Below are 10,937 nucleotides of genomic sequence, written 5' to 3' on the forward strand. Positions count from 1 at the left end.
ACATTGAAACAAGAAGCCTTCACATTGTGCTGGGGTCCCGTCAAAGCGGGACGGAGGAGACAAGTGGAAACCGCGTGATGGAGAAGGAGTTGCGTTCGACGAGTCAGGCGCTGCAGGACCGGCTGCGCGTTTCTCAATGGGCTGTGTGGGCGCACGGGACGTATTCAGCACGCTTACCACCTGCTTGTAAGAGGCGATGAGGTTGTGGAGCGTCTGTTCCATACCTGCCAAGCGTGCTTCACGCGAGTCCAACTCCGCTTGGAGATGGTTCAGCTCCGCTGGATCCGTATACGCGGCGGAACCTTCTGTCATGGTCGCGTCTGAGGGAAGCGGTGGACCCAAGTGCAGAGCGGTAATCGTGGTGTCTTCGGGGAAATCCAAGAGAGGAGGTCAGAGGATGGGCAAAGGGTCTTCGAGGTGCGTACGTTGTAACAGGGAGGATCCAAAAGGCGAGGTCAGTGTACAGGCAAGAGGTCGATGATCCGAAGGAGGCAGTAGATCGGGGGAACAAGGGACGGGTTCGGGGAAAGCGTTCGGGAACAGGAAATGGCTGGAGAAGGTCACTAACGAGGAGGCAGATCAAGGTTCCGCATCAGCGGGTTGTCCGACGCAGCCTTTTATGCTGCGGTCTGCGTTGCGTCACAGGTGTTCCGTGTTGGCCCGGAGGTGTGGGCGTGGCATTTGGCCTGTCCCTACTTAATGTGTGGTGTGAAATCATTTCATTGAGTAAATTCCTGCTGTGAGGAGTTCACATTACATCACCTACATATTTTTTTTAATAAAAGTAATAATTTCTTCGGCTATTTACTTTCTAATTTAATAAATTCATTTCATTATTAATATCCAGCTGTCCTAATGCAGGACTGTGGTGTTTGGAAAATGATACAATCAACCCAAAAATGTCTTTTAGTTTTGAAAATTAAGTCCATATAGTCCATAGAAATATTGTAATGGCGCTGAGGGGAGTTGGGCCAGCGTCGTGTAAATAGTTCATATTAGTGTTCATGGGGGGATGCTACAATATTTCTACACAAACTGTCATGAGGAAATTGTAAAGCATGCAGATCTATGGCTGAATTCAAGGTAAAATGAGAGGAACAAAGTACAGAGTTTTCATCAACATAGTAATATGAAGGACAATAATCATGAAATGTTTTAAACCACCTTCCTCCTCAGCAGCTGCAGGGGGTCCCAGGTGCAGCAGTGCAGTAACTGTACAGTGTGACTGAGGAGGTTTTTGTACGGCTCTATAACACTGTGTGAACACATCGCTGCTACTGATGTAGTGGTAACTCTGACAGTAATAATCTCCTGCATCTTCAGCCTGGACTCCACTGATGGTCAGAGTGAAGTCAGACCCAGATCCACTGCTACTGAATCGATCTGGAATCCCAGACTCACGGGCTGTAGCATAGTAGATGAGGCGTTTAGGAGCTTCTCCAGGTTTCTGTAGGTACCAGGCTAAATAGTTGTGATACACAGCAGTACTGGTTTTACAGCTCATACTGACTGTCTGTCCTGGTAGAACAGCTTTCACTGCAGGACTCTGAGTCACAGTTATTTGTCCTTGGGAATCTGAAAGAGAAATAAAAGTTTAATAATAAATCTAAGACTGCATAATTTTCAAAAATATCTTTTAATAAGAAGAATTTTTAGATGCATACATATTCACACACAGGAATAGTTCTGTTTTAAAACTTACTTTGGATGAAGAGTAGAAGTGTAAGTGCAGAGATGAAGACACTGATAGAATTCATCGTTGTTTTGAGTTTTACTCCCATGAAGGACAGCTGTCAGTCATGAAGTGTCCAACTCTGAGGACTATAAACAGTCCCAGAGCAATGAAGCATGTGCTGCCCATGCAAAGTGCTTCTCTATGCAAATACATGTAAGACACACTGTGAGCCATGCAGTGATGAGCACGACCTTAGAGTCCAGTAAAGTTCCACAGTACTCATAGTTATATGGTCAGTGTACTTCTCCAGTTTTTCTGAATGGTTTTTACTGTTAATGTATGTGAATGAATTTGCAATTTCTTATTGTGCTTTTGCTGTTTCTGTGTCAATGTGACCCAATGCAATATTGTAATCAATTACAAGCATTAATGCCAAAAATGTTCTACATCCTAAGTTCATCTAGTTGCTCCTCTTTTTAGTGGATATTGTATGACACCACTGAAAGAACTGGCCAACTGAAAATATTTCTGTTTCTGTTCGTGCCTTTTTCAAATGGCATTGAGGCCTTCAGTCAGTCTTCATGTTGGTTCACATCCCTCCAGTAGCTAAAATATATCACTGCTAGGCCCCCTGCTAGACATTTCCCAAATACCCGCCAGAGTTACACCAGGTTACCCTTTTGTGTGACTCCAGCACTTCTTTCTGCTGCAGCCCCTCCTGCTGCCTTAGGAAAAAGCATCCATCACTCCCACTGTGGGGAAAGTTGAACAGAAAATCATCCATCCATCCATCCATCCATCCATCCATCCATCCATCCATCCATCCATCCATCCATCCATCCATCCATCAAATCAAGCGTTATTGTCACATCATCGTAGGGGGTGCGGTGGCGCAGTGGGTTGGCCTGGGTCCTGCTCTCCGGTGGGTCTGGGGTTCGTGTCCCACTTGGGGTGCCTTGCGACAGACTGGCGTCCTGTCCTGGGTGTGTCTCCACCCCCTCTGGCCTTACGCCCTGAGTTGCCAGGTAGGCTCCGGTTTCCCATAACCCCGTAGGGGGCAAGTGGTTCAGAAAGTGTGTATGCGTGTGTGCCTTTAAAAAAAAAAAAAAATTGTAAGAAGGTGATCAGGATTATTCTGTGCTGAGTTTTGTGCACATACTTGTGCAATGAACATCAGAACATAAACTGGAAAGAAACAAACTAAGTTTACTTAAGAATCACATGTCTGCAACTCTGTCTCTCTTTCTCCTAATGTAATGCACAAATTGTATTTTCGCCGAGATGTACGTCGCTTTGGAGAAAAGTGTCTGCTAAATGAATAAATGTAAATTTAAATGTATTTATTACTCTCGTATTCCTTTCATTCCTGCGAGCTCCCCGGTGTCCTTGTTTCCGTGTCTCCTTACCCTGTGCCTACATCTCCCTGATATCCCGACCCACAGCTTTGTTTCTGGACCACGACTTTGAATTTTCCTCTGAACGACGGTTGCTCCACGTTGACCTGTGGCCTGTCCTTTGATTTTGTTATTTCACCTGCCCCTTGTCTGCCCACGCTTTGCAATAAGTGGTGCACCTGCAATTGGGTACGTCGCCTTTGTTCCTGCCTGCAAGCATGACACAAGTTACATCCTAGAACCTCCTCTAATGTCCCACTTTTTCTCAATGTGCCACAGCTCCATCATCTGGTAACATGTCTCAATCGCAGTGAATCGCAGTCAGTACCATGTACTCTCAGTTACAGATATTGTAGGTAGTTATAAGTGGATTGAAGAAAAGAGTTAAAACTGTAGAACTGCAGACAGTGTCCATCAAAACTGAAAATTAATTTGATTTATCTTCTGAAATCTTGAGGTCATTAACAAAATTAGAAATTCAAAACTGGGCCCCGTAACATCCAGAAATGAAATGGACACACACCCAGGTGCGATGATCACAGTAGCAGAGACTATACACAAGTGTTGAGAAATTTAGTGCAATAGTAACACAATGACTACAGAAGAAAGAGACACACGGGCTCTTCTCACAGTAAATTAAATAGTTTTAGGTGTACGACACGAATACACTGAGACTGGATTTGGACGGAGATGGAACACGAGATGTGGAGAGAATCACAAAGGACTGGAGCAGAAACACAGTGGAAAAGAAGTTGGGAAACAGCTCGGTAAACACATATCACAAGGGGAGCCACAGGAAAGTAGTAAAATGCTGATCAATAAGGCCCAAACCAGTGACATGACTTCAGCCTTTTTATAGGACTGCGAGCTGTTCAGCTGCTCAACTAAGGTCAACTGAGGTTAACTGAGGTCAACTGAGGTCAACTGAGGCCAACTGAGGCCAACTGAGGCCAACTGAGGCCAGGTGTGTTGATGCAGTTAGACTGATGCTGGACATCAGGGATTTCGCCCTTGGGGTCGTGATATGGACATGATATGAGTTTAGAGACCATTGGTTTGAGAGGGTCTTGTTTTGTTGCATAGTCTGATATTGATCACTCAAAAGTTATTGCTGCTATTTAACATTCAGCTTCTCAATTTTACAAAATAAAATATGAAATAAACATAAAAAATAAGAGAAAAATTCCAAATAACTGATTAAAATATGCAATAGTGGAGTCTTTGGTGTAAAGGTGTGTTCAGTGGTGCTGTGTGTTTGATCATGACAATAATCCACGGTGAGCAGTGAGAGACACACTGGTGTCTCACAGGACTTTTTGTACAGCCCCTCAATGACTTTCACTCACTGTGGTGGACTTTTGGTAGCGGCACCAAACTGGAAGTTGGCAGTAAGTATTTCATCTTTTAACTCAATACCATCGACATCAAAGCTCTGCACTGATACTTTTTATGTGCTTTTCCTTTGTTCTCTGCTTCACTGTATATATTGTCATATTTATACTTCATATTCATTGTCTAATGTGCTCCTACCAGATGTTTTCTAAGAAACATTTTGCTTAGGGTTTTAATTATTTGTGTAAACTTTTCCTTATTCGGACAATATGTTCCTTTTTTTTTTTCTTGTTTGTCTTTTTCGCTTCATTTCGTCAGAAAACTAAAAATAAACTTGTCAGTAGAAAAGAGCCCCATAGGGGATCTGGCGGTGCGATACATTTTATTGTAAAAGTTCCTTTTCACATCAGTCATGGACACACCGCTGCGATTCTTTTCTTGAAGATACCCGACATGAGACTAAATTAGTATTTACCATGAAATGCCGGTAAACACGGTATATTGACGGTACACTGGGCGCTGTGGAGGTTTTTGTACGAGCACGAATAGGCTCTGAATCACTGTGGGTCACTTTCGGCGGAGGAACCAGGCTGGAAGTTGGAAGTAAGAACCTTTTTCTGCATTATATCCTGAACACTGTAAAGTAATGAATGTAACTCGTTTTATTCCCTTCGTACATTTATATTCTTCAGCTGAGTGTCTCACTTGTGTGTTTTCAGCTGTTTCACTCAAAGTCGTTGTACTGAACGTTTGGAAAAAGAGCTTCAAATCATTGATGTTGCAAAATGTTGACAACTCATAGATAACAACGGTAAATAAAAATAAATGCGATAAATAAAGATAATTAATATGGCGATAAGCGTCTTTTACTCTGTTCACAGATTTTCTGATTTACATTTAAACCTGTAAAAATCATGTTTCAACAGAGTGTTTCCAGCTCTTTTCAAAGTCGTTACACTGTACCTTGGTTTGGTTACAACAGTTTCAAATGATGTTCGAAATATTGACAGCAACAGAGAAAACAACGATAAATACATAATAAATGCGATAAATAACGATAAAATGCGAGAAAAGCGTCTTTTACTGTGTTGTTTGCTCACTACAGATTTTCTGATTTCCATTTAAACCTGTAAAAAATTGTTTCTTCTGTTTTTTCTGTTTTATAAATTCATTATTTGTTCCTCCGAATTAATGTTTATTTTTCAGCTGTCAGTAATAAATAAGATGAAAATAATACAAACAATGTGATAAATAACTGACGCGCAGTTTTCCATGGTCTTTAATTCAATATGCATCCAGTTGTCTTGACTTTGAGCTGAATTCAGTCCATCACTGATACACTGTTACAAATCGATCAGTGTGTTATAAAATGAAGAAAAGCAGTGTACGGAAGGGCTGTATGAACATGTCCAGAAGGGTGGAAAAGAGATACATTTGTAGCACTGAGCTGCAGAGGTAAAAATGACTCTAAAGGATCCGTTCTCTTGTATTAATGGCACATTATGATACACCTCATACATACTGTGGGCTACATTTTTAAACTGCCTATACATTCCTCCTCTGAGCGTTAACTAACAGCTCTTTTCCTCCTCCGCTACGTACAGGTGATGAGACACAATGCGATGTCCGCTGTTAAAGGTGTTCCGTCCACTCGCTGCCCTCTCTCTGACCTCTGACCTCTGCCGTCTCCTAGGCAACGCTGCCCCCGTCCTCACGGTCCTGCCCCCGTCCAGTCAAGAGGTGTCCGGTAAGAACAAGGCCACGCTGACGTGTCTGGCCAACAAGGGCTTCCCCTCCGACTGGAAGCTGGAGTGGACGGTGGACGGCAGGACCAAGCCTGGGGACGCGAGCCGCGGACTCCTGGACAAGGACGGCAAGTACAGCTGGAGCAGCACGCTGACCCTCCCTGCGGACGAGTGGACGAAGGCGGGCACGGTGGTCTGCAAGGCCACTCAGGGCTCCCAGACTCCAGTTCTGGAGACGATGAAGAGAGCCGACTGCCCCGTGTAGATGGGCGTCTCATTACTGTGTTTTTACTCTGTGCTCTACTCCACTCTTACTGTTTTCGTAACTAGTAACATAGAGGTTAATAATGTGCTTTGCTCCACTATATATGTGAGACCCTTTACCTTGAGCTTCTCAGTATTATCCAGTGTGTCCTCTGCTCCTGTTCTGTATTAGATTATTGGTGTGTTACACTGTGTGATCTTGTGCTTGAGTGACGTCTGAAATGCAGCTGAGAATAATAAACGTTTATTGAATCAAATACGCAGTTGTTGTTTCCCTTATTAATACATATTGTGTCACATGAACTGTAATATAAGTGTTCATTTCAAATGATGAGCACAGTCCTGTTCGCAAAGAAGGCATAGAAAGTACAAGGAAATGTATTAATTCACACACACACATTTTCAGAGCTGCTTGTCCCATACAGGGTCACGGGGAACCGGAGCCTACCCGGGAACACAGGGGCGTAAGGCCAGAGGGGGAGGGAACACACCCAGGACGGGACGCCAGTCCGTCGCAAGGCACCCCAAGCGGGACTCGAACCCCAGACCCACCGGACAGCAGGACTGTGGTCCAACCCACTGCGCCACCGCACCCCCATGTATTAATTCAATGAAAATTTATATTTAAAGAAAAGTAAGCGAAATAAAAATCTTTCTGTCATTTAATACACTTTGTCTTCCTTCAAGGAAAATGTTTCATTATTTAACGGATGATGTATATCAAACTGAAACTGTTTGCCTGTTACCATAATGACACACACACACACACACACACACACACACACGACTGCTATTGTCATAATACACACGCACGCACACCTTCAGAGCTGCTTGTCCCATATGGGGTCACAGGGAACCGGAGCCTACCTGGCAACACAAGGCGTAAGGCCGGAGGGGGAGGGGACACACCCAGGACGGGATGCCAGTCCGTCGCAAGGTACCCCAAGCGGGACTCGAACCCCAGACCCACCGGACAGCAGGACTGCGGTCCAACCCACTACGCCACCGCACCCCCCCATTGTCATAATAAATTCTGTTTATCATCTACAATAATATTCTGCAGATTTTTACATACATTTACAGTCAGTTTCTATTTGTGTTTCCTTTACACAAACAATAAAACTAGTTGCAATAAATGTGTGTTCAGTGTGAGAGACAGCAGCTCCCTGTGACCCCACACTGACAGGGAAGGAGGAGAATCCCTAAATCATGGGGACTCACACACATGTGAAAAGATCATGAAAACATAATGGTTTCTTGAACGTTTGGTCCTGAGTGTCTCTTGAGCCTCTCTTTAACACGTCAAAAAAGTGTTCAGACAAGTGCTGCATAACCTACGTTTAGTGTTTCTGTTCTATGAGCGTAAAGGAAAATACTGCACTGATTGTCCCTTCCTGCTCTAACTACTGTAACAACTGTGAGCTGAAGAAAGACAAAGAGTTTTACGTGAACTACATCATGCTCTGTGCTGCACAGACACACACAGAAATGGAAGTACAAGTTGACTCAAACTCCATGTAAAGGGTCAGATGATTCTTTCTGGTGTCTCTTGATTTACCGTAAGCCCCCACCTCACAGCAGCCCCCTGGGGACGGGGGCACATTTGCCTGCTCTATTCTGGGAGCAGCAGAAGCGTCCTGCCCATGCAAATGTCAGTTTCAGCCCAACGGTTCTTGGTGCGGTTTCACTGCCTGAAATACCCTGCGCTGAGGCAGGTGTGTGTGTGTGTGTGTGTGTGTGTGTGTTGGGGGGGGCAGATATCAGTCATTATCAGCAGAAGAAGAAATGGAATCAAGTTAGATGATGATTAAGTTTTTTCTCATTGGTTCAACTGCAGCTATTTTCAGTGCTTTTGGTTTATAAGTTGTACAATTTCCTTAGAGTCCAGTGACTATAATAGGAATCACACACATTTTCAGAACCGCTTATCCCATACGGGGAACCGGAGCCTACCCGGTAACATAGGGCGTAAGGCCAGAGGGGGAGGGGACACACCCAGGACGGGACGCCAGTCCATCGTACAGCACCCCAAGCGGGACTCGAACCGCATACCCACTGAAGAGCAGGACCCGGGCCAACCCACTGTGCGCCACCGCGCCCTCTACTAATAGGAATCATTCACAGAAATTATTCACAGTGTTTTTCACAGTAAAGTACATTATGATTTCCTCTTCATTCTGTGTCTGTGGTTAAAGTTTTGGTGTATTCTATAAGTTTCAGCAGGCCCGTTTGGGGGCCTAAGAAATATCGTACTTTGGTGCCCATCCATGGAATGAAAACTTCATAGAAGGAGCCCTTCCCTTAATTTTGACCGGTAAAACATTTTAACAAAGAAAAAGATAAAATACAAGAGAAATGAGCAGAGGTGGCTGGTAGTGTAGTGGTTAGAGCTGCTCCTTTTGGATGTAAAAGTTGCAGGTTTAAATCCCACCTCCAGCTGTTGTACCCTTGAGTGAGGTACTCATCCTAGATTGTTCTGATGAAATTACTGAGATGGGTCAAATAACAGAAAGTTATCTTAGAGAAAAAAAAGAGTTTTTGAACTTCTAAAAAAAATGAAATGGATATAATGTTTTTTAAAAACTTTCACCAGAACCATGTACTGAACTGACCATTTTTCTGAGAAATCTAACTTAAGACCCTGGTAATGGCCGACAAATGCATAAGTAGAACTGCTACCAGGTATGTACAGGACTTGATCATTCACTTCACCCCAACCAGACTGCTACGCTCTTCCACATCTGCCCACTTGCTGGTCCCGCGTACGAAAGGTAAAGCACGGAGGTTCTCGCTTCTGGCTCAGTTGTGGTTTAACGACTTCCCCCGTCACTCAGAACTGCTGAATCTCTGTCCAAATTTTCTTAAAAAAAGAGTTTTAAAACTCAACTCTTTGAGTCTTTAAAACTCACTTTGCCATGATCTCTTAAGTTCATGTTAGGTGTAAATGTTCATGCTTTATAAAATTCAGATGAAGCCCCGGATAAACCTTATGCGGCTCCTCCTGTGTTATAACTTAAATGTTTATATATCTCAAAAAAAAAAAAGTTATTGTAAAGGTGATTCGGAATCATGGATACTTAGATAAAGTTTTATGCACCTACTTGTGTGATGAGCATTGGTTCATATGGTGGAAAGAAACAAACAAACTGTACTTACAATCATGCGTCTGCATCTAAGTGTCTTGTTTTCTCCTAATGTAATGAACACATTGTATTTTCTATGAGATGTACATTGCTTCAGCGAAAAGTGTCTGCTGAATAAATAAATGTAAATGTAAATGTAAAGTCATGGGTGTCCCCAGCGGCTTTGGACTCCAAAGGAACCGTTTGTTCCGCTTATAGCAGGAAACGGCCCTGAATTCGAGACAGTTTTCAGTTCAGTGTAAAATGCAGACTTTAGAGTTTGGATTTTACACTTTGTGTATTTTCATCATCTCTTAATAAATCTTTTATCATTAATATATATATATATATATTTATATTAAAATAATGTGCATTTGTCACCTCTGTGTCCATTTGGAACCTGAATGTGACTCTCAAAGTGAAGTGAAATACATCTCCTCTACGAGTGGACTGTACTCAATGTAGAGTACAGATGAAAACATAATTTCAATTTACTGAAGAATTAATAAACTACAAACAACTAAATATATGTTACACTCCAGTGAAGCTGGTAGCGAGTTTATTGTTTTATCTGTTCTTGTAGAGTCACCATTAAATTGTGACACTGACCATCACAGTAACAGAAATCAAAATAAACACATTTGTTATTGTCATGCGGAACCGAGGCTGCAGGGAAGGCTGGACCCAAGTGCAAGATTGTTTGTCAGGAACTGAGAATTCAGGCGAGTTCTCGTTGTTAGGGACAGGTGAGGAGTCGGTAAGTTGGTGGTTAAAGTGGGAGCGACGATACGTAGACAAAGTCAGGGGGCAAGGTGAAGGTCAAAAGGCAGGGAACGAAGAAGAGGGACGAGGGTCCAAGGAGACTGGGACATCGGCAGAAAGGGGGACACTTGTCTCAATGTGATTCTGAAAGTGCAAAGGGCCTGAGGAGGGTCTTTCAAAGTCGAGTGCTCTGATTGTCATCAGGTGCTTCACTGGCATCCAGTGCTGTTGATTGCGGTGCGGGTGTGGACGTGACAGTTATATATATATAGTGGGCTACTGGAACTAGAACAAGGCATGCATGGACAAGAGATGAGAATAGGGAACTGTTGAAATGCTACTACACAAGTTACCCTAGTGAAAGGAGTTACATGAAGAGGATGTGTGACCTATGGATACTTTGAAACCCAACATCAAGACTAATGCCTAAACAACTAGTAGCTCAGTGTTACAACATCTGCAAGAAACAACTGCTATCACAACTAGAGATTGATGAGGTATAACACAAATGTTACGGCAAGGGGGAGCCAGGACAGGTCAGGTGGGAGATATCATCATCCCCACACTCCGAGATTGGGTACCAAGCCCCAAGAACAATGAGCCCTTGTAAGCTGAATGCAAGAGCAGCTGACCTAAGAGATAA

At 43.3% G+C, this 10,937-nt stretch overlaps 1 gene segment (V, D, J or C); it reads left to right on the forward strand.

The window, feature by feature from the left end:
* Positions 1-4,414: 4,414 nt before the first annotated feature.
* LOC114910735 (Ig lambda chain C region-like) lies at positions 4,415-6,667 on the forward strand (the record flags this gene model as incomplete). The annotated part of the segment is given in 2 exon segments: positions 4,415-4,457; positions 6,095-6,667. Coding segments are annotated over 2 exon segments (360 nt in total), but the record flags the coding sequence as incomplete, so codon positions are not given.
* Positions 6,668-10,937: the final 4,270 nt, after the last annotated feature.

Source organism: Scleropages formosus, chromosome 6 (assembly GCF_900964775.1).
Source record: "Scleropages formosus chromosome 6, fSclFor1.1, whole genome shotgun sequence".
NCBI classification, from domain to species: Eukaryota; Metazoa; Chordata; class Actinopteri; order Osteoglossiformes; family Osteoglossidae; genus Scleropages; species Scleropages formosus.